We start from the raw sequence: 24,381 nt of genomic DNA on the forward strand, positions 1-24,381 counted from the left end.
ATTGAAGAACTAATATTTTCTGAGACCTAATTTGGAAAATACTGTTTCTGTGGTTATCTCTGCCTTCCTCCTAAAGTGGGATTATCCATGAAAATAGTCAAGCCTAATAATCACTAATTTATAAATTTATTTTAAAAAAGAGTATAAAGGAGAGCAAAATTTAAAGGAATACAGAGAGTTACAATTAGGTATATTTTTCACTGGCATTCTATCTCATTGACCTTAATTTGACCCTGCCTTCTTGGCAGTCCTTTCTCTGTTCATGGCATTATCCCTTTGGGCCCATAGGTCCGAGACCAGGAGATGCCCATCAAGAGGAACTTCGTGTGGGTGTCCATTCACGTGGAGGATGGAAACCTCCACTCACCTCGCTTCACCCAGCTCCACTATGAGGCAAGTGTTCCTGACACCACAGCCTCTGGCACAGAGCTGCTCCAGGTCCGAGCCATGGATGCTGACCGGGGAGCCAATGCTGAGATCCACTACTCCCTCCTCAAAGGTGAGAGGCCTGACAATGAGTCCAGACTATGAGGGAAGAGTTTATGGCAATAAGAAAAACCACTGCAAGTCAAATGCCAGGCTTTCTAAATTTTGGCAAATATCATTTCTAGAGTATTCTCTGAGCTTATAATTACTTAACACACTTCCAAAGATGGTAAGAATAATAACTAAGGGCCTATTTAGTAATGGGAGAATTTATGTACATATTATATAAATTCACCAACAATTGTATATGTGAAGGATGTTTATGAAGTCCACGTAACATTTTAAAAGGTAATACCTTTTGCCTTTACAATAGAAGGGATCTATAAATACTTTATAAGATGTATGGGACAGTTTTAGGAATTACATTTAGGAGTAACATTTTCTGTTAAAGCTGTATTGTGATTTTATATCTATTATATGGTTTTCCTCCTCTCATAAATGGGAACAATATTCTTTGTGCCAGAAAGCCTTTTATAAAAATTAAAAGAGAAAATGTATGTTAATATATCTTGTAAACTGTAAAATATTATATGAATGCTAGGGGTTTATTGCTATCATTGATAAGTGTTAATTACACATAATTAAAGAAACAAAAATTATAATACCTAGTATCTAGCTAATTATTAATAATTTTAATGTTTGCTAATTCATAATTAATGATATTTAATAATTATTATTATCTTTAATAAAATTAATACTCCATAGTGCTAGATGTTGTGGAGGGACAAAGTGAAGATGACTTGCTCTTTGCTCTCATAGGGCATAATGTTCATTTATTGCTTATAAACTTTCCAGAAATCAGAGCTTTTACATTTTTTTTTAAGAAACAGAAGTTGTTATACCTTGCCATGTGGCAGAAATCTATGCATCACTAAAGAAAAATAATACAAATTCTAACCCATTAATTGCTTATTTTTGTGATTTATGGAGCATACTCACATCTTTTATATCATTTCATCTCATTGACAACCCCATTGATGGAGGTACTAATTTTATCTTACAGATAAGTTAAGATTCATTTTAAAATATTCTTCTGATTATAGAAGTACCACATGCTCATTTTCTAAAATATGGGAGAAGCAGGAATACATAAGGAAGAAAATAGCACTCAGCCATAGTTTTCAGTATAGACAAAATAATTGTGTATATTTCCTTCCTATCTTTTTGGTGCATCTTTTGCCTTAGTGAGATTGAAATGAATATACAATTTTGTGCCCTAATTTTTTTCTCAGCAGTATAATCTAAATTATAATTACCCGTAGGTAGTTTACTTGGCTACTTTTAATAGAACTCCTTTTAAATTACAGTCTACCTACTGAAACTGTATTCTTTGATGGAACTTAGGGTTTGTATCACAAGGGCAAATTAGGAAATCATCTCACTAGTCAACTGGACAATAGCTGCCATAAATGGGGGGAATCAGATGGAATGTTCTGTGATGAAGCCTAGCTATTTCTTTGCATTGAAATAATAAAATATGCACCCGAATGATAAGCAGAATAAGAATAGTAAAGAGCAATACTTCCCTGAATGGAAGACCTGTACCCTTGCTGGTGAGCAAAATTACTCAGGTGTTACTAAGAGCATTAAATAGGTAGTCATCTCATCATAAGAAAAAAATCGTGCCTATGTGAGATGATGTTAGCTAAACTTATTTTGGCAATCATTTTGCAATATGTATGTATGTACGTCAAATCATTTGTAGTACACCTTAAACTAACACAGCATTATATGTCAATTATATCTCAATAAAACTGGGTGGGGGAAATGTCAGTTATGCAAGATGAAATTCTAGAGATCTGCTGTATGACATTGTGCTTTTAGTTAACAATACTGTGCTATAACCTTAAACATTTGTTAAGAGGTAGATCTCATGTTATCTGTTCTTCCTATAAAAAGAAAGAGAGAGAGAAGGAAGGGAAGAAGGAAGGAAGAAACTGTTGCTGTTTAAATGAGGTCAGACTTTAAAAACTGATAACTTTGAGAAACTATATTTTTAGGGAAATAGAACTAATTTTCAACATTATATTTTGTGAATCATATAATGTTGTATAACCATAACTTTCCTCAAAACTTAAATTTGAAATATTATTATGCATTTATCAAAATAAATATTAAATTTTAAAAGGCCTAGAAAAAAATAGGCAATCAGATGTGGAGAAAGTACTCTCCCTTGATTCTCATTTGGGCTTCCTGATTAGTCAAGGACAAAACTTTTCCCAGGTACTAGAATCTCTATAATTCTTCTCTAGTCCTTGCTACTCTGTTTTTACTGTAGGAAAAGGATAGGTCTCAGGCTCACATCCTTTAGCAAGTAATAGATTTTATCCAGAATTTAATAAGATATTTTTCCCACTGACTTGTTTCTATGGTAACCTCTGATTTTATGACAAGCAATAATGATTTTCTTTTTCTTTTTTTTATGATTTTCTTTTTTTAAAAATAGCAATACAAAAGTTGCCTGTTAAAATATTTTAAGTTTAAGAAAATGAATCAATTTAAAGGAAAATAGCCATTAAATAATGGTACAAAATAGTAAAGGTAGAGGTTGGATATTGAAAAAATTGCAAAGGCAATGTGAGACTGTCTCAAGTTTAGGAAATCCAAGTGTGGTAGAAAGGGCATTTGACCAGGAGCCTCTGGGTCTGTGTGTTCTATCCAGTTCCTCCCCACTTAACTCTGTGCCACTCAACCCCCAAGCCTGACAAGGACCTTCCCACCATAAACTATATGGGGTAGCAGATAGTGTAGTGTTTTAAATTCACCTATAAAAGCCACCACTAAAATAGAGTGGGGTGTGCTTTTCCTGAAAAGTATATGTTTCCTTTCTTTCAAGACCTTCTATAGCTTTGGTTTTTTTGTGGGGTTTTTTGAAAGATTTTACTTATTTATTCATGAAACACACACAGAGAGAGGCAGAGACACAAGCGGAGGGAGAAGCAGGTTCCTTGTGGGGAGCACGATGCAAGACTCGATCCCAGGACCCTGGGATCAGAACCTGAGCCAAAAGCAGACGCTCAACCACTGAGCCACCCAGGTGCCCCTATAGCTTTGATTTGTAGCTTAGTTTGTGACCCCAAAACTGAGTAATCATTGAAGCTGCCATTTATGGAGTAGCTACTATGTGCATCACATAAGGTATTTTATAAAGTAGGTATCTTCCCTATATACTATATCATAACTAAATCCAGAGTAGCATAACATGTAGATTTTGTCCTGTCCAAGTTTTGTGTAATAGCCCCTTTACTGATCTATAAAGCCAAGTTAGTCTCTCTTGTCGTGCGGCAAACTTCAGTTTGTCTTGTCTTTTGTTTCAGGGAACAGCGAGGGTTTCTTCAGCATCGATACCTTGCTAGGCATCATCACTCTGGCCCAGAAACTTGACCAGGCAAATCACGCCCGGTATAGTCTGACAGTCAAGGCAGAAGATCAAGGCTCCCCACAGAGGCATGACCTGGCTACAGTGATCATTAATGTCTACCCCTCAGATAGCAGTGCCCCTATCTTTTCCAAAGCTGAGTACTTTGTAGAAATCCCTGAATCAATCCCTGTTGGTTCCCCAATCCTCCTTGTGTCAGCTACAAGCTCCTCAGAAGTTACCTATGAGTTAAGAGAGGGAAACAAGGATGGTGTATTCTCCATGAACTCATATTCTGGCCTCATTTCCACCCAGAAGAAACTGGACCATGAGAAAATTTCATCTTACCAACTGAAAATCCGAGGCAGCAATATGGCAGGTGCATTTACTGATGTCATGGCTCTTGTTTACATCATTGATGAAAATGACAATGCCCCCATGTTCTTAAAGTCCATTTTTGTGGGCCAAGTTAGTGAAGCAGCTCCATTATACAGCATGATAATTGATGAAAACAACAACCCCCTTGTGATTCGTGCATCTGACAATGATGAAGAAGCTAATTCGTTGTTGGTCTATGAAATTTTGGAATCAGAAGCTTTGAAGTTTTTCAAAATTGATCCTAGTATGGGAACCCTAATCATCATATCAGAAATGGATTATGAGAACATGCCCTCTTTCCAATTCAGTGTCTATGTCCATGACCAAGGAAACCCTATCTTATTTGCATCCAGGCCAGTCCAGGTCATCATCAATGTCAGAGATGTAAATGATTCTCCTCCCAGATTCTCTGACCAGGTATATGAAGTAGCAATAGCGAAGCCCATTCATCGGGGTATGGAGCTCCTCATCGTGCGGGCCAGTGATGAGGACTCAGAAGTCAATTATAGCATCAAAACTGGCAATGCTGATGAAGCTGTGGCCATCCATCCCATCACAGGTCGTATATCTGTGTTGAATCCTGCTTTCCTGGGAGTCTCTCGGGAGCTCACCATCAAGGCTTCTGATGGCCTGTATCACGATACTGCACTGGTAAAAATTTCTTTGACACAAGCCCTTAACACAAGCTTACAATTTGATAAGATTGTCTACAGAGCAACAGTTAAGGAGAATTTACAGGACAGAAAGGCACTGGTGATCCTTGGCGCCCAGGGCAATCATCTGAACGACACTCTTTCCTACTTCCTGTTGAATGGCACAGATATGTTTCATATGGTCAAGTCAGCAGGAGTATTGCAGACAAAAGGCGTGGTGTTTGACAGAGAAGAACAGGATACTTATGAGGTGGCAGTGGAACTGAGGGACAATCGGACCCCTCAGCGGGTGGCTCAGGCTCTGGTCAGAGTCTCTGTTGAGGATGTCAATGACAACCACCCTCAATTTAAGCATCTGCCCTATTACACAATTATCCAAGATGGCACAGAGCCAGGGGATGTCCTCTTTCAGGTATCTGCCACTGACCAGGACTTGGGAGTAAATGGTGCTATCACATATGCATTTGCAGAAGATTACACATATTTTCGAATTGACCCCTATCTTGGGGACATATCACTGAAGAAACCCTTTGATTATCAAGCTTTAAATAAGTATCACCTCAAAGTCTTTGCTCGGGATGGAGGAACCCCATCCCTCCAGACTGAGGAAGAGGTACTTGTCACTGTAAGAAATAAATCCAACCCACTATTTCAAAGTCCTTACTACAAAGTGAGAGTGCCTGAAAATATCACACTCTATACCCCCATTCTCCACACCCAGGCTCGAAGTCCAGAGGGACTCCGACTCATTTACAACATTGTGGAGGAAGAGCCCTTGATGCTGTTCACCACTGACTTTAAGACTGGTGTTCTAACAGTAACAGGCCCTTTGGACTATGAGTCTAAAACCAAACATGTGTTCACGGTCAGAGCCACAGACACAGCTCTGGGGTCATTTTCTGAAGCCACAGTGGAAGTCCTGGTCGAAGACATCAATGATAATCCTCCCACTTTCTCTCAATTGGTCTACACTACTTCAGTCTCAGAAGGCTTGCCTGCCCAGACCCCTGTGATCCAACTGTTGGCTTCTGACCAGGATTCAGGCCAAAACCGTGATGTCTCCTATGAGATCGTAGAGGATGGCTCAGATATTTCCAAATTTTTCCAGATCAATGGGAGCACAGGGGAGATGTCCACAGTTCAAGAGCTGGATTATGAAACTCAACAACATTTTCATGTGAAGGTCAGGGCCATGGATAGAGGAGACCCCCCACTCACTGGTGAAACCCTTGTGGTTGTTAACGTCTCTGACATAAATGATAATCCCCCAGAGTTCAGGCAACCTCAGTATGAAGCCAATGTCAGTGAGCTGGCAACCTGTGGACATCTGGTTCTTAAAGTCCAAGCTCTAGACCCTGACAGCAGGGACACCTCCCGTCTGGAGTACCTGATTCTTTCTGGCAATCAGGACAGGCACTTCTCCATTAACAGCTCATCAGGAATAATTTCTATGTTCAACCTTTGCAAAAAGCACCTGGACTCCTCTTACAATTTGAGGGTAGGTGCTTCTGATGGGGTCTTCCGAGCAACTGTGCCAGTGTATATCAACACTACAAATGCCAACAAGTACAGCCCAGAATTCCAGCAGCACATTTATGAGGCAGAATTAGCAGAGAATGCAAAGGTGGGAACAAAGGTGATTGAGTTGCTAGCCATCGACAAAGATAGTGGTCCCTATGGCACTGTAGATTATACCATCATCAATAAGCTAGCAGGTGAGAAATTCTCCATAAACCCCAATGGCCAGATCACTACTCTGCAGAAACTGGATCGGGAAAATTCAACAGAAAGAGTTATTGCTATTAAAGTCATGGCTCAGGATGGAGGAGGAAGAGTGGCTTTCTGCACTGTGAAGATAATCCTGACAGATGAAAATGACAACCCTCCACAATTTAAAGCATCTGAATACACAGTATCCATTCAATCCAATGTCAGTAAAGATTCCCCAGTTATCCAGGTGTTGGCCTATGATGCAGATGAGGGGCAGAATGCAGATGTCACCTACTCAGTGGACTCAATGGAGGACTTGGATGAAGAGGTCATTGAAGTCAACCCAATTACTGGTGTTGTCAAGGTGAAGGAGAGCTTGGTGGGATTGGAAAATCGGGCCTTTGACTTAAAAATCAAAGCCCAAGATGGGGGTCCTCCTCACTGGAACTCTCTGGTGCTGTTACGACTTCAGGTCGTTCCTAACGAAGTATCCTTGCCCCAATTTTCCGAACCTCTGTATACTTTCTCTGCATCTGAAGATCTTCCAGAAGGGTCTGAAATTGGTTCTGTTAAAGCAGTGGCTGCTCAAGATCCAGTCATCTATAGCCTAGTGCAGGGCACCACACCAGAGAGCAACAAAGATGGTGTCTTCTCCTTGGACCGAAACACAGGAGTTCTAAAGGTGAGAAAGGCCATGGACTATGAGTCCACCAAATGGTACCAGATTGATTTAATGGCACATTGTCCCCATAATGATACTCACTTGGTTTCCTTGGTCTCTGTCAATATCCAAGTGAAGGATGTCAATGACAATAGGCCTATATTTGAGGCTGATCCCTATAAGGCTGTTCTCACTGAGAACATGCCAGTGGGGACCTCAGTCATTCAAGTGACTGCCAATGACCAGGACACTGGGAATGATGGCCAGGTGAGCTACAGGCTGCCAGTGGACCCTGGTAGCAATATCCATGAGCTCTTTGCTATTGACAGTGAGACTGGCTGGATCACCACACTTCAGGAACTTGACTGTGAGACCCACCAGACCTACCGCTTTTATGTGGTGGCCTATGACCATGGAAGGACTATCCAGCTATCTTCTCAGGTTCTGGTTGAAGTCTCCATTACAGATGAGAATGACAATGCTCCCCAATTTGCTTCTGAAGACTACAGAGGATCTGTGGTTGAGAACAGTGAACCTGGTGAAGTTGTGGCCACTCTTAAAACCTTGGATGCTGATATCACTGAGCAGAACAGACAGGTCACCTGCTATATCACAGGTAAGGATATGTGTCTTGGTATGGAGGAACTGGGGTACTATAAAAAAAGTCTAGTAAGAGGTACCCTAAGACATGGGTTTCAGTCCTGGCTCTGCCACTTATTAGCAATGTGACCTTGGGTAAATCAATTAACCTTCCAGGATCTCAGTTGTTTCATCTATGAATGTGGCATGCCTGTTCTCATTCACCTTACAAGGATGCCAGTAAGATCTAACTTGAAAAAGCTCTTGAGAGTTTCCTATAAATTGGCAAGTGTTTCGTAGAGAGAATTTCTTATTATTTTAGGTGGAATAGAATAGAAGAGAGATACTGTAACTGCTCTCAGTTAGCTTCTAGAGGATGGGGAAGACATCAATAATGGTATAATCCCTGGAAACTCTGTCAGATGACTGCACCTGTAGAGTCTATTCTGCCCAGAGCAAGATACTAGAAACACTCCTAAGTCAATCACAGGACATACGTGTTAGAGTGAAAACACTTCCATAGCTCTGATTCCAGTTCAACCCCCTCATTTCACACACAGGAAAACCAAAGCCCAGATAGGGGCAGAAACTCAACCAAGGTTACACTCCAAGCTTGAGTCAGGTCTGGGATTAAAACCCCACCCTACGAGCTGCTTTCCTCAGTGGATACCTATTGAAAACCTAAATTACCCCAATCTCTGTCCAGTGGCTGAACCAGCTAGCCAGGGGCCAAAAAAGAGCTTCTTTACTTCTCAATGTCCCTTTTCCTCTCTCCTGGATGCCATATCATCTCATCCCCATAGACATGGTTCCTTCTGCTCTCACAGCTATCTGGGAGAAAGTTAATGAACCTGAAGTTCCAACCAAAAATCATAATTCCTATAGAGACAGATCCTGTATCAGAGCTGTTTGAAATATGGAGATGTAGGGAAATAGAATCTTATCATCCTATAATATCAGACTGAAAAACACTAAAGTCTTAATATCTCCAAATGATAGAATAAATGTCAATAGATTATCAACTCCTAGAATAGCTGAGTCTTGGAACTCTGGAATCTTGGAATCTCATAAATCCATCTCCTCTATCAGTGCTTGGTGTCAAGGAAAAAATGACTCAGAAGCAAACCTAGTGATCTATGGAAACCTCCATGTAGTCTGTGTTGTCATTTATTAAAAAAAACAAAAAAAAAACCCCCCAAAAAACAAAAAACCTCAGAGAGCTTAGTGTTGTCGGTCACTTCCCACCTCTCTACTGTTGAACAGATAAACTAGATACCAGAAGGTTCTTGTTTAAAATTGAAATGTGCTTCCTTAACTTCCCCCAGTGCCTTTCAAAGCACAAAAAAAAAAAAGAAGGGAAAAAAGAAAAAAGAAACCTGCTCCTCAGCTACATATTTTAGAGTGGTGCTTCTCACAGTGATAATTCCATTTAATAGGTTGAAGTCAGAAGAATCTTCATAACACCAAATAACTCAATATACAACTGTGGGTCCTTAGTTAAGGGAGGAAATTTTTGTCTTTCCCAGCAGTCCTAAAAAAAATGTCATGTGGGAAGCCACCTATGGTACAAAGCCTGGTTCATTCCTATTCCTTGGCTTCTGGAAGCTCTGTTTCATCTCTTTAGAGGGAGACCCTTTGGGCCAGTTTGGCATCAGCCAAGTGGGAGATGAGTGGAGGATTTTCTCAAGGAAGACCCTGGACCGTGAGCACATGGCCAAGTACTTGCTCAGAATCACAGCTTCCGATGGCAAGTTCCAGGCTTCGGTCCTTGTGGAGATCTTCGTCCTGGACATCAATGATAACAGCCCACAGTGCTCACAGGTGAGAGCCTTGTGAGGGTGAGGTGGCATTGGAGGCAAAGAAGCTTGAGTGAAGGCCAAGAGGAAGGAGAAGAGCTTGGGGGAACTATCTCTGAAGCTGGGCATCACTGACCAACCCTTGCTTCTCCCCAGCTAGCCTCAGACTAGTGCCCTAGGCAGGGTACATTCTAGGTAATTCCTCCCTTCTATCCCTGGCATAGGGATGTCACCAAGCTCTTTAAAACTGTTGGTCCATACTTCTCTCCTTACACTGCCTTTAAAAGTCTACTTCTCTGAAAAATATATCCAGAAGTAAAGTAACTTCATTCTCCAGTCTGCTGTGCCCAGTGGGAAAACCCCTCCACCACTCAGTTTGTTAGCATGGCTCATTATCAAATATGTCCAAAGAGAATAGCCCCTAGAGACACCCTGCACTGCTACCATGCCCATATATATATATATACATAACTCTACATCTACATGGGTAATACAGAGCACCACAGATGCTCTCCCGAGGTTATATGTATACACAAACATGCAGACTGCCCTGTGTTACATTTTGCTGAGGACTTCATTGAACTCAACCTTAAATTTCCTGTGAAAACAAATGTTGAATGGTGGTGGTGGTGGTGGTGATGGTGTGTGTGTGTGTGTGTGTGTGTGTGTGTGTGTGTGTGTGTGTGTTGGGGACAGAACTGTGTTCTTAGAGGACATAAATGAACAATCATTGTAGCTTTGCATTTAAACATATTTTTTTTTAAATACAGTAAATAATTTTTAACTTTCAGGATTTGCATTACCTTAAAGTTTTCAGATAAAGTTAAAATGTTAACATTTTACCTTTATAACATTTTTAATTAAAATAATTCAAATTTACATAAAATCCAGCCATTCAGCATACATGCATAAATGCAAACTCACACATACTCACTCACATACACATACACAAAGGATTATCAACAACTCTATATATACATGCAAACACACACACACATATATACATATATATTATATACATACACACAGATTCATAAGCATATACTTAATACCCACAACATTCATCCATCTGTATACCCATCCATACAAGAAAATATACATATAAAACTCACACAAACATACTCACATGTGCATTTGCATATATACACTTTGTTTGCACACATATATGCAGCACATACCCTGTAACATAAAACAATGCATTTTCCCATCCCCTTTTCTTCCTTTGTCTTCTACATTCCAACCACATAAAATCATAGTAGAAAAAGAGAACCTACATTATCAGGATGCATGGAAAATATCTTTGCAGGATCCAAGATGATCACCTTTTTGATGGTCTCAGAAGGGCAGCCTTTTTTGGGGGGATGGTGGCCATACTTTCTTCCTCTTTCGTATTCCCCTTAGCCATCCTAACAACCAGCCTGCATCCTCCCCATGCTGGAAGAAACCAGGATCAACCCCCGCCTTCCCCCCACCACCTGGCCTTCCCAGGGGTGATCAACACCATCACTAGAACCAGGGAGAAGAGGTCTGGGGACCCATCTCTACAGCCCACCCAGGCTCAAAGCCTCCATCCAGAGCACATACAGAGGTTCATGCTCACCCACACCCTGCAGTGGGGGGTACCAGTTTGCTTGAAGACTATGCTCAGGGATAACAGTTATAGGAACATTGGGCTTCCAGGGAGCTCCAGCCTCTCCCCTGTGCCACAACCCCTGCTATGAATGTGCCCGCAGTGGAGGGAGGATGGGGCAGACCAAGGGGGCCATTGGGTCCAGACCTGACTCATACCCAAGGGTCTGTCTTGGGGTGTGGGCAGGGAGTGAGCCTGACAGCATGACCTCACCCCAGAGACCAGGATGCCTGGCCTGGAGTGAGTAGCTTGACCTGACACCTTCCAGAATACCTCATATCACACCCATCTCATCAACCTCATCCAGAAGCCTGAAAGGGCCCCTGTGGAGTAGGTGGCAGCAGGTCCTTCTAGCTATGAGTGTGGGTTTTCAATGTGGAGCTTCTCTCTCATTCATTCTCTCTTCTGATTTGTTCTCTTGTCATCCTATTCCTTGCTTTTAATCTCCATTTCCTTGCATGTTTCAACTTATTCTCTCTGTTCCACCCCTGCCCTGCTTCTCTCTTTTCCTCTCCCCATCTTGCTCTCTATCTCTCTCTGTTTTTCTCTCCCTCTCTGTCACTCTACCTCTCTCTCAATCTAGGTGTATCTCCCACAGTCTTTCTCTTCTTTGTCTTCCATTTACAGCTTCTCTATACTGGCAAAGTCAGTGAAGATACATCTCCAGGACACTTTATTTTGAAAGTGTCTGCAACAGACTTGGACTCTGATACCAATGCTCAGATCACATATTCTCTGCATGGACCTGGGGCAGATGAATTTAAGCTGGATCCTCATACAGGTGGGTTTCCTGAGCTACAGGATCAAGCCAAGAATTTATTTAATGAATACTAGTGCCCAGTACCATGTTAGATTCCTTGGAGAAGAAATAGTAATTTACTTATCTATCCATCCATCCATCCATCCATCCGTCCGTCTGTCCATCCATCCATCCATCCATACATGCATACATACATCCACTCAGCAAATATATTGGCACCATGTGCCAAGCACTGCACTAGGTGGTGGGGACATAATCAAGAGACAGTCTGGTCTTGTGGGAAAGGCAATCATTGAATCAGTGGTTTGAAATGTGCTGAGTTAAGAAAAAAAAATGCAGGATGCTAAGAGGAGGTTTGACAGGAGCAGGGAGGGAGGCATGGGAGTAAAGGGAGTAATAGGGATGGACATTCAAGGCAGAAGAATTTATACAATGGTTTTGTTTTAGGAAAGAGCACATACATCTGAGGTCCTGATGGAAGGCCAGAAACTGGTGTACAGAGGGGAGGAGAGAGGACAAAGAGTGAGGGTGGGGGGTACAAATCTCTCCTTTAGAGCTACTAGAGGATTCAGGCAGATGAGCTTCATGGTCAAGGGCATGATTTCAAGATGCGTATACTGCAGACCTCAATGTGTTATTGTAAAAATCCTAAGAGATGAAGTATATAGAAGTCTAGCTCAGGTCTGGCACATAATAAGAGTTCAGTAGATGTGGTTGCCATTGTCATTATTATTAGAGGACAAAGCACAGAGGTAGAAGCAGACAGCCCTGCAGGGTAGACCACCCAATGCCTGGGAGAGGTTGGGCTGTGAGAGTCTGGTGGAGAAGACAGGATGAGGTCTGCTTCCTTTGGAAGAGCAGCCCCATAGTGAGATCCCTGTCCTGCTGCTGGGTGTGGGGACAGGCAGCACAGAAGGCCTAGGCCTCAGAGGGCCAGCTGCTGACACTTGGCTTGGAACCAGTAGCTCAAAGGATGGCGTGGAGATTCCTGAGCAGGGAGGTGGCAGGTGAGAGTGATGTCCCAGGAAGCTGTCTGGATAGATAGGAGACAACATTGTCCTTTCTCATTCTAGCATGGGCATGCTGAGTCACCCCTGGTAGGTTACCTAATCTCTCTCTGTTGCTGTTTGTTCAGCTGCAGGATGATTGGTGGGGTCTTAAAAAAAAAAAAAAAAGAACTGGGTGGTTTTTCTAAGTATGGAAATAATACATGCTTATTGTTAAAAAATTCAAACACTGTAGGCATGTATTATGCAGAAATTGGAAAGTCTATATAATAACCAGCCCCTCCCCAAAGATAAGTACTCTAGAGTACTATTTTGTGACTTGGCTTTTTTTTTTTTTCCACATAGCAACACCTTGGAGGTAATAACAAGTCATTACATAAAACTCCATCATAATTCCTTTCGGGTTGTGCAGAAATTTTACCGTATGGTTAAATCATGATATATTCAAACAGCCCCTTTTTGAAAGACATACACGGTATTTTCAGTATGCTGCTATTATGAACAATACTGCAGAAAAGATCTTTATTTATACATTTTTACACTTCATCTGATTATTCCATAGGCTATATTCCCAGATGTGTAATGTTGGACCAGAAGATAAACACATTTTATGTGTTGTTAGAAATTGCCTCCTTGCCCTTTAAAAACGTTGTGCCTCTTTGTAGCTTGTGGTGAGGATCTTAAACTGGTGACATGGCTGTGGAGTGCATTTGGGAGGATTAGGGAGGAGGTAGGTGTGGGACTCACCTTCTTTCCTAACTGTATATAGGCAGGACTGACCTGTTTTCTCTGACCCTTTTCTGTCACAGAGTGACAAAACCCTGTGTGCCTGTGGTTGTCTCGCATGGATATCTAGAAGGCAAGTTCTGGAGTAATGTCCCCTAGGGAAATCTCACCTGCTGTCATTTCTCTGGCCAGGGGAGCTGACCACCCTAACAGCTCTAGACCGAGAGAAGAAGGATACGTACAGCCTTGTTGCCAAGGCGACGGATGGAGGTGGCCAATCGTGCCAGGCAGATGTGACCCTCTATGTGGAGGATGTGAATGACAACGCCCCCCATTTCTTCCCCAGCCACTGTGCTGTGGCTGTCTTCGACAACACCACGGTTAAGACCCCCGTGGCTGTGGTATTGGCCCGGGATCCTGACCAAGGTGAGGAGGAGAAGGATTGGCGACTTGCTCACAGGGTCACCGGGGGTGAGGGTTTGGCTCTTCGTGTGTTGCTCTGAGATGCAGCAAGGACTCTGCCTCCTTGCTGAGTCTACAAACACTTACAAGAGGAAAGTGTTTGCCCACAAACCGCATACCTAAGTGCTAGATGACAAAAGATTTGGGTAATGTTTTGAGGCCGGTACAGGGCCTTTCAGCCTCCTTGTTCTCAGACCTGGAGCCCTTTCAATTCTGCCATTTACCCTCAAGGACATTTTAAATACAACCATCTAATCTGAAGTACGCTAATTGGAACTATTCAAGTCCAATAAATTTGCCAAAAGAAAGGAGTTTTTGGCACGAATTCTACCAAGCTATTAAATTTTGTGCTCAATTTTCTATACAGTAAGGTGGAATCATTTTCAGTATTTTACATTTTTATTTTAATGACATTATTTGCACTGGAGTTAATTCTCTTTAGAATTTACAGGGCAAATTAGATTTGTGCATGATATTTGTTCCATATTGTACCAATTATAACTTCTGCCATCATGAAGCATTGTGTGCTTTATATATATATATATATATATATATATATATATATATATATATATATACAGTACATATGTCCAATTTTCTTGAGTTTTAGCTTGGCATTGAAGGAGATGGGAGATTTTGGAGGAATGTAGGGGTTTAAGAGAGGGCAAATAGAGCAAAGGCATCTAATGGTTACAAGGTCCTGCTGTGCTCACTAGCTAGTACTTGCATACTTCCAGGGACAGGAAGCTCCCTACTTACTAGGCAACTAATCACCTACTTTCTCATGGTACCTCCCTACTTCCTAGCAGCTACCCTACTGACCTTCTGTGGTACCTTAGATAATTATCAAGTGCTACCTATTTTGAGCTGGCACCCATCAGTCCTGGCCTTGTCCTCTGTAGTCACAACAGATCTAGACTTCCACCCACGACACCCCTTCCAAGACTGGGAGGTGATGATTATCTGCTCCAGCCCTAAGCTTTCCTTTCTGGGTGGAGGAGACCTAGTTTCTTCAATTACATGCTTCTGATCACGCCTTATTTCTAGGACACATCCTGGGGCTTTGTACCCAGTTTACCATTAGCCCTTTAAAACTGTTATTATTCTAATCTAAATACTCCATCAGATATTCCAAATGTGACCTGACCAGAAGCTTCCTCTCTTTAGAAAGAATATGGTCTTTCCAGAAAAATGTGTATATGGGGAAATTGCATGGTATGTGTACTTAACTTATGTAAGTTCAACTATTCTAATAGGCAGTTTCTGCCACTATTCCACCAAAAGGGTGTGTGTGAGATGTGAGAACCTCAGGCTCAGGGTGTGTACTCCTCCCACTGGGTAAGGATCTTAGGGCTGAGCATTCAGTATTGGTGTTCTTCATACACAATGGCCCCTACTGCTTTACTTAGTACACAACCATGCACAATGGCCCCTACTGCTTTATCTAGTACACAACCAAAATCATAGAATTTGAGCCAAAGCTGAGGAAACACCACGTTTTGATTTGCTAAGGACTTTCCATGGGTATGTGTGTTTTCTTAACTTTTTATTTTGACATAATTGTAGACTCATAGGAAGTTGCAAAAATCGTACTGAGAGGCCCGTGCACCCTTCACCCAACTTTTCCCATTGGTGGCATTTTAGCTATAGAAGGAAATTAGTACTGGGACATTACTGGTAACTGGACTATAAACCTTATTCAAACTTCACCAGTTTTTTTTCCCACCAGTTGTAATATGCACTCATTTGAATGTGTGCGTGTGAGCATGTCTTTACGTGTATAGTTCCATTCAATATTATCCCATATAGAATTTCATGTAACCACCACCACAATCAAAATATAGAATTGTTCTATCACAACCAAGGGACTCACTATAGATTTTTCACTTTGTAAGCTGGCATTGGACTCTAATTCCCACATAAGCAATTTCAGATAATTGTATAGATTTGCAGATGCTCCACCCCCAGGAACCTTTCTATGAGGCCTTGAACCCCCAGTGAAGAATCTCCCACTGAAAGATTCTCACTTTTAACCTGAGTATGTTAGCTTCTATGGGGACCCTCCACCCTAGTCTCTCCTGTGGTTAGAAAATTCACTGCCAGTGGGGCCAGAGGAGGGTCTTTCACTATGAATCATACTCTTGGTCTCTCCAACAGGTGCCAATGCCCAGGTGGTTTACTCGCTGACGGACTCTGCTGAAGGTCATTTTTCCATTGAGGCCACCACAGGTGTGATTCGGCTAGAGAAGCCACTACAGATCAGGCCACAGGAAGCACTGGAGCTCACTGTCCGTGCCTCTGACCTGGGAACTCCGATACCACTGTCCACTCTGGGCACAGTCACCATCTCAGTGGTAGGCCTCGATGACTATCTGCCCGTGTTCCTGAACACTGAGCACAGCGTACAGGTGCCCGAGGACGCCCAGCTTGGCACAGAGGTGCTGCGGCTAGCCACCCTCACTCGTCCCGGGGCCGAGAAGACTGGCTACCGTGTGGTCAGTGGGAACGAGCAGGGGAGATTCCGTTTGGATGCTCGCACAGGTGAGCCAGCACCTGAGGCAACCCCACCCTCAACACGCACCTGCACACCCAGGGTCTTGGGGACCACTGACTTCTTCACATATAGGGCAAAACTCTTTTGGTTCTTTCTTTACTCTTCATCTTTCCAGGTCCCAAGCCCCTCTTCTGCCCCGGGGTCAGCTTATGTGGGGACACCCTTTATTCCTTCACCCCACCCAGGATGCTTGGCAACCCACTCTCCTCCCACAGTTTGTAGCTTCATGGTCCCAGCTCAGGCCCAGCCTCTGGAGAATGAGACCACTCTCTGCCCTCAGCTGACAAGGCACTTGCTGGAATCTGGGGCATAAGCTTCCCAGGGTATGGCTACCTGCTTCCCTCCCACAACCCTCCCCAAATATCCTGGCACCCCTGCCTCTCCCCTCATTCTCATGAAGAGAAGTAGGAAACGGTCTCTTCTTTCCTTCAGAAGAGCCTGAGTCAGACTCACAGAATCTCATGAAAGGGCCTCAGAGCCTGCTCAGGTCAGATTCCTCCCCATAGCACCCTTGCAATAGTACTTTCTACCTTCTAATGCAGCTGTCTTATCACTGAGCAGTATTTTTTAATGGTTGTACTGTGGAGACTTTAAACATATAAAAATGTAGAGAGAACAGTGTAATGAACCCCATGTTCCCATCACCCAGCTTCAGTAATTGTCAGTGTGCTGGTCTGATTTGACATTTGCCCTTCACCACCACCCCCAAGCACACATACTGCATTTGGTCGACAGGCAGTGTTTTAAGTCTCTTTTAATCTCTGACATTTTCCTCTCCCTCTTTATTTCATCTACCATCTAACTAAGGAAACTTGAGTCATATGTTGGGCAGAATTTTTTCTATTTTGGATTGATTACTGACTGTATTTTTTTGATGTCATATATCTCTCTAGCCCCTATATTTCTCATAAATGACATTTGGATTAAAGACCATGATCAGGTTCAAGCTTAATCTCATAGCAACAGTGCTTCATAGATGATGTTGGGCTGTGCTTTGCACTTTGTCAGGAGGTATATATAACTGATCGGATTTTTTTCTGAGGTTAAGATGGACAATGGGCTTGTGTGTTGTCAGCCTGACCCAACCTAGGGCCAAACCCCCATCGAGTTCTTCATCAGCTGTTCTTCTAATGGTTTTAGCAACCTTAGATGATTATTTCATTAGGCACAGCATAATGATGATCTCCTAATTTTATCATTCCTTATTCATTTACTAATTGGAATTCTTTTATAAAGAAGAGCTTTCCACCATATAACTATGCAGGAACAACACAATAAGTCCTTATTCTTTTCCAATTTTCAGAAAAATAAATCTGTGCCTTAGCAGTTCATTGAACAATTTTGGGTAGTATAAAACTCCTTATAATCTAAGTTCTGTCACTTACTAGCTGGGTGAACTTAAGCAGGTCATTTACTGATGAGAGCATCAGTTGACTCACTTAGAAAATGGGAACCACAGTTATTCCTACTCTACAGAATTATTATAGATTTATATGAGAAAGATTTGATATTACAGATTTAAATGAGATTTCAATGAAATATTATAGAAATAAATAAAGGAAACACTGCTGTTGAGAATGACAATAAGGAAAATGAGAGATGGAGGAGGAGGGGAGAGGAAGGTAATGGAGAAATATAAAACAGAGAAGGTGATGTAAGAAATGAAGGATGAGATGATAGGAGATGATGGAGGAGAGGAAGGAAGAGATGATGGAATGAAGGAGGAGGTGATGGAGCAGATGATAGAAGAGAGGAAGGAGGTGATGATGGAAGAGATGAAGAAGGAGATGAAGGAGGAGATGGAGGACATGTTGGAGATGATGGAGATAGTGGAGGAGAAAATGGAAGAGATCATGGACAAGACAGAGGAGATGATGGAGAAGATCTGTCTTTCTCAACCCTATTGAGCTGCCTCTTCTGGGGTTTGGCTCAAGACTCTTCAGCTCTATACCTTTGCAATCCCAAATGCTTCATTGCTTCCATCATCTCTTGTTTCTTCAGGGATCCTGTATGTCAACAAGAGCCTGGACTTTGAGACAAGCCCCAAGTTCTTCCTATCCATAGAATGCAGCCGGAAAGGCTCTTCTTCTCTCAGTGACATGACTACAATTGTGGTCAACATCACTGATATCAATGAACACCGACCCAGATTCCCCCAGGATCTGTACAGCACAAGGGTCTTAGAGAATGCCATCGTGGGTGACGTTGTGCTCACAGTAAGGATCTGCAACTTTGCCTTTTAGGGGGCATGGACTTGGGTGGGCTTTTATCTCCCCCTCTCCCAGATGTCTATGACCATGGGTTAGTTTATCAATTTATACACTAGGGACTTTGACTTGCAGCTGCTTGGCCAAACTGTTACTCATGACAGAGGGTCTCAGAGCCATGTTTGATAAGGTCTAGATCAGGTATTGTTAGAATGGGGCATAGGAGAGATCCAAGAGGACTGCCAGAGGCTCCAAGGCCTGGGAAAGGCCTGGTCACTGTGTGTGATATGGAGTATTGGTGTGTGTGTAGGGAGAGAGGCACCAAATAGCACCTCTTTGCATCTAAACATGTAATTGCTCCCTACTACATAGAATGAAACCAAAGTCAAGGTCCTCTATGACCCCTCTTTATTCTGCCTTCTGGTCTTAATCTCCTCCCACTCTCTGACATGCATCCTATGCTCCAACCACACAGGAAGATGTGTCTTTCCCTAAACAGCCTCTGCATTTTCACACATTCTGGGCTCGTGCCTGGAATGCTGGCTCTACTCCCAGGAGCCCTCCTTATCCTTCTGGGACCCAGGAATGCTTTGCTAATCTCCCCAGGTAGAATTTATCACTGTGTTCTCTGTCCTCTCATAAAGCTGATCATACTTTTCCCCAAATTAGAATTACCCATAAAATTAAACATTAAACTTCCTGTGGGCATATTCATTTTGACACACCCCTCACCTCCTAGCTCAGGACCCAGCAGCCGGTCAGTATGAGTGAATGAGTAAATGAATGAAACATGGCATGCTGAAATCTATAGTAGGCTATAAAATGAAGAGATTCCTTTATAGGGATGACTGTGGTCCAGGGACTGCCAGCCAATGGCTGTCATTGGAGTGAGGACATATCTGTTCCCTTACTCTCCCAGGGGCAAAAGTTCCTTTCTGGTTCCTCTTGCCCTCCATTCACAACTACTCTCCCATTGCTGCAGGTGTCAGCGACTGACGAAGATGGACCTGCAAATAGTGCCATCACCTATAGCCTGGTAGGAGGGAATCAGCTTGGGCATTTCACCGTCCACCCCAAGAAGGGGGAGCTACAGGTGGCCAAGGCCCTGGATTGGGAACAGGTGAGTCATGTGGGAGGGGCCTGATCTGAATTTATCAGAGCTATAGATATGGCCTTAATGCAGGTCCAGGGGATAAACTGAGGTCCACACCCCATGCTGACTTCTCCAGGCTTGTCCTCAGTGTTCCACCCTTGTTTTTTCTGTGTGGTCTCTATGGCTTGTGAGGCCAGAGGCAGGAGAAGGACTAAATTGACACTTAACCTTCACTACAGGACTCAGGCTAGGTTCTTACTATTGACCAGGAATCATATCCTTATCTAACCATCTTCAAAGGCAAGATCATTATAACAAGTTATCATTAATGATCTGCTCTGTGCCAGGAACTTTGATAAGTTCTTTATATATATTATGCCATTTGGTCCTTAAAATAATCCTAGGGGGTGGGTCCTGATAGCCTCACAGATGTTTAGTCACCTTCCCAAGTTCTCATAGCTAATAAATGGTAGAACTGGGAATCAAATCTATTTCTTTCTGACTCCAAAACCTGGACCCTAAAATAGTATAAGTGGGTAATAGGGGAGTGTCTCCAACCTTATTTTTTTGAAAACATTAGCAATGAGTCACAGAACTGAGGGGTCTTGTAGCTAACTCTCCACTGGCGTCTTGCTACAGACTTCTAGCTATTCCCTGAGGCTCCGAGCCACAGACAGTGGGCGGCCCCCACTGCATGAAGACACAGTCATCGCTATCCAAGTGGTTGATGTCAATGATAACCCACCAAGATTCTTCCAACTCAACTACAGCACCTCTGTCCAGGTACGCTTGAGCTTCCAAAGACATCCTGAAGCCTTTCTCCCTTTGTTTCCCTCCTGGTAGAGGGTGCTCACCATTGGTATCAGTCCACCCAAACAGTGGCCATGACCTTGCCACTGATATCCCTAACAGCAACACAGCCTGCTAAAGGGGACTATGAACTATGGAATTAAAAATAATCAGGGGCACCCGGGTGGCTCAGCGGTTGAGTGTCTGCCTTTGGCTCAGGGATTGAGTCCTGTATCAGGCTCCCTGCAGGGAGCCTGCTTCTCCCTCTGCCTATGGCTCTGTCTCTCTCTGTGTGTCTCTCATGAATAAATAAATAAGATCTTAAAAATGGCACTGAGGTGGGTACTTGACAGGATGAGCACTAGGTGTTATTCTATATGTTGGCAAATTGAGCACCAATAAAAAATAATTTTTTTTTTTTAAAAGAGACAACAGCTGGAATGCTAAAAAAAAAAAAAAAAAAGAAAGATCTTAAAAAAAAAAAACATTATATATGGTGTGATACTATCCATGGTTTCAGGCATCCACTGGGGGTCTTAGAACATATCCCTATGGATAAAGGGCCTGCTCTGCCTTCTTTACAGATTTTTTAAAATGGAAGTGCAAAAATGTACCATAGCTAGAATGTGGCAGACTTGGGATTTAAACCTAGATAGTTTTCCAGATCCCCAAGCTATTTCCACCATACCAATGATTTACAAATGGGATTTGGAGAGGCCTAGGGATTCAATGGGAACTGTGACAATAAGAGGTGAGGGAGGTGAGGAAGAGAACAGGAAGGTGGAATCCTGGGTCCTGCTATGTATCAGCTAGAGTCACTCCACTTTTACTTGTTTGTATGACTATTAGTTAGGATGCTTTGATTGCCAATAACAGATTACCTGATTAAATGTCATTAAATAATAAGGTCTTATTATTTCCTATAAAAAGGTGTGATGGTGGGAAGTTCTATTCCAGAATTGGTTATTTTAGCAGAAAAACAGCACCACAGCTTTGGGCTAGCTTCTTTGAAATTCCCTCATCTTTCTCATGGTTACAAAACGGCTGCTGCAACTCCAGCATCATATCATTATCTAACCATCTTCAAAGGCAAACAAACAAAGACTCCACCCCACCCCACCCCAGGATCTGTTTTTATCAAAGAAGAAAACTCAGAACGCTCACCTGGTTGACTTCTCCAGTGATCAGAATCAGATTGCATGATCACCATTAAACCAAAAACTGGCACAGGAAATCAGATTTTGTAACTGATTTAGACCAAGCATACATAGTCTCTCTCTCTCTCTCTCTTTCTCTCTTAGAGAGAGGGAGCACGAGTGGGGACGGGCAGAGGAAAAGAGAGAATCCTAAGCAGGCTACATACCCAGTGCACAGAGTCTGATATGGGGCTCAATCTCATGACCCTGAGATCATGACCTGAGCTGAAATCAAGAGTCAGACATTTGGGGATCCCTGGGTGGCTCAGCGGTTTAGCTCCTGCCTTCGGCCCAGGGCGTGACCTGGAGTCCCGGGATCGAGTCCCACATTAGACTCCCTATATGGAGCCTGCTTCTCCCTCTGCCTGTGTCTCTGCCTCTCTCTCTATGTGTCTCTCATGAATAAATAAATAAAATCTTAAAAAAAAAAGAGTCAGACACTTAACTGACCTGAGCTACCCAGGTGCCCCAATTCATCTCTTCTTAATAAGGGCATATCTTTTCTGAGAATATTGCCACCCACACTTGAACAAAAGTTGGCTTTTTAAGAAAGGGAGGAAGGAATGTCTGTTGGATAGGCAACCATTAGTTTCTCTTCATAAGATTATGTTTGTAGATAGGATTTTGTTGCAAAAAGACTGTTAACAACCACTGTGTTATAGATACTGAATTCCCATGTTATAGAACAGAGACTGGAACAATACCCAGGGAATCCATTTTTCTTAGTTGAATTCCTACTCATTTTTAAATTTTCTCATTGAGCTGGATATTCCATTGGTCTTCTACACAGGAAACCATTTATAGGTGTTCATTTGACCCTATGAATCACAAATTTCCGCTTGGATCCCAGGCATTAACTAATTTATATACACGAATCATCAGCTATGTGACCTTGGGCAAGTCACCTTTTATAGGATAAAGGGACTCTAAATACACTTCCTGCCTTTTTGTTCTTTGTTTCTAAGACCGAGACTGCCCTCAGGAAGCTCCTGGTCTAGATTAGCAAAGCCAATAACCAATTTACAGGCTGGCAGAATGAATGAATGAATGAATGAATGAATGAATGATAGCTCAAAGTCCAGACATGGCCTGAGAGAGCAGTCGGAGTGCTGAGGATTCATCCCAGATAAGAGGATCCAGAAAGATACCAAAGAAAGGACTGGAACTCATTTTGCTCTTTGATTTCCTGGCACTCTCTACCTCAGGAGAACTCACCCATTGGCAGCAAAGTCCTGCAGCTGATCCTGAGTGACCCGGACTCACCAGAGAATGGTCCCCCCTACTCATTCCTAATCACCGAGGGGAATGATGGCTCTGCCTTCCGAGTGACCCCTGATGGATGGTTAGTAACCACTATGGGCCTGAGCAGGAGAGTCCAAGAATGGTATCAGCTTCAGATCAAGGTGAGAGCTGTGTTGGGCCACTGGTGGTGACCATGGGGACATTAATGTGCTGCCAAAAGCACTACTAGTGCTTCTGTAATTAGAGGAAAATGTATGGAGCTCTTACTAGGTGCTGGGCCCTGGGCTGTACTTCACATGCCTTATTGCATTAACCCCCCCACAACAGGTTTTAGGGTGGGTACAGTTACCACCCCCAGTTTATAGATGTAGTAATTGAGGCACAAAGAGGTTGAGGGACTGTCTTAAAATACTACTACCAATAAGTGGCAGAGGTGGGTTGTTTTCAGACCAAATACTCTGAGCCTAGAGCTTTAGCTCTGAATTCCCACACTGCTCCCAGGCAGAGCAATACCCTCATTCACCTTGGCTCTAACTCCTTGAGTTTGGCTAGGACAGCTCTCTGAACCTCACAGAAATTGTTGTGGGGTCCAAATTTGAGAAGATACATACATATTTAGGGGGTTATGGTGGTATTGCAAAGGATAGCGTGAGAATAGCCAAAAGAAAGTGGTCAAGGTGGTAGTGAAACGTTTCTTCTTCATTTCATTCCCTCAAGATCCCTTTCCTAAATCTCAAGTCCTAGTGGACCCTGTTATTCTGCAAACTTCTCTGGGCTCAGGATGATATACATCCATTCATCCATCCAGCTAGTCAGTGATTTCCTAAGTCTTTCAACAAATATTGAGCACCCATCCTGTGCCAGGGCCTATGCTTGCTGCTGGTAATATATAGCAGGGGGAAAGAAAGGGTGATCCCTATCCCCATGGGCTTTTGATTCGAGTCATGGAGATAAACAATAAATAGATGAAGAAATAAAGAGATGAGAGGCTCATAAGGCACAGGGGAGACATATTCAGAGGGTAGCTGCCCTCATAAGGAAGGGACATTTGAGCTGGGACCTGGGGAGCCAGCCATGTGAGAATGGGCAGGAGA

At 42.7% G+C, this 24,381-nt stretch overlaps 1 protein-coding gene across 1 annotated transcript in view; it reads left to right on the plus strand.

The window, feature by feature from the left end:
- The window catches only part of FAT2 (FAT atypical cadherin 2), an 80,463-nt gene that overhangs the window by 36,991 nt on the left and 19,091 nt on the right, over positions 1–24,381 (plus strand). Inside the window, exons 9-18 of the mRNA XM_072756844.1 lie at positions 289–499; positions 3,804–7,862; positions 9,450–9,646; positions 11,879–12,032; positions 13,937–14,170; positions 16,364–16,747; positions 18,762–18,976; positions 19,950–20,087; positions 20,700–20,843; positions 23,251–23,448. Coding sequence (XP_072612945.1) covers positions 289–499; positions 3,804–7,862; positions 9,450–9,646; positions 11,879–12,032; positions 13,937–14,170; positions 16,364–16,747; positions 18,762–18,976; positions 19,950–20,087; positions 20,700–20,843; positions 23,251–23,448 — 5,934 coding nt within the window. The remainder of the gene's footprint in view (positions 1–288; positions 500–3,803; positions 7,863–9,449; positions 9,647–11,878; positions 12,033–13,936; positions 14,171–16,363; positions 16,748–18,761; positions 18,977–19,949; positions 20,088–20,699; positions 20,844–23,250; positions 23,449–24,381) is intronic.

The sequence above is a fragment of the Vulpes vulpes genome, chromosome 4 (assembly GCF_048418805.1).
Source record: "Vulpes vulpes isolate BD-2025 chromosome 4, VulVul3, whole genome shotgun sequence".
Lineage (NCBI taxonomy): Eukaryota > Metazoa > Chordata > Mammalia > Carnivora > Canidae > Vulpes > Vulpes vulpes.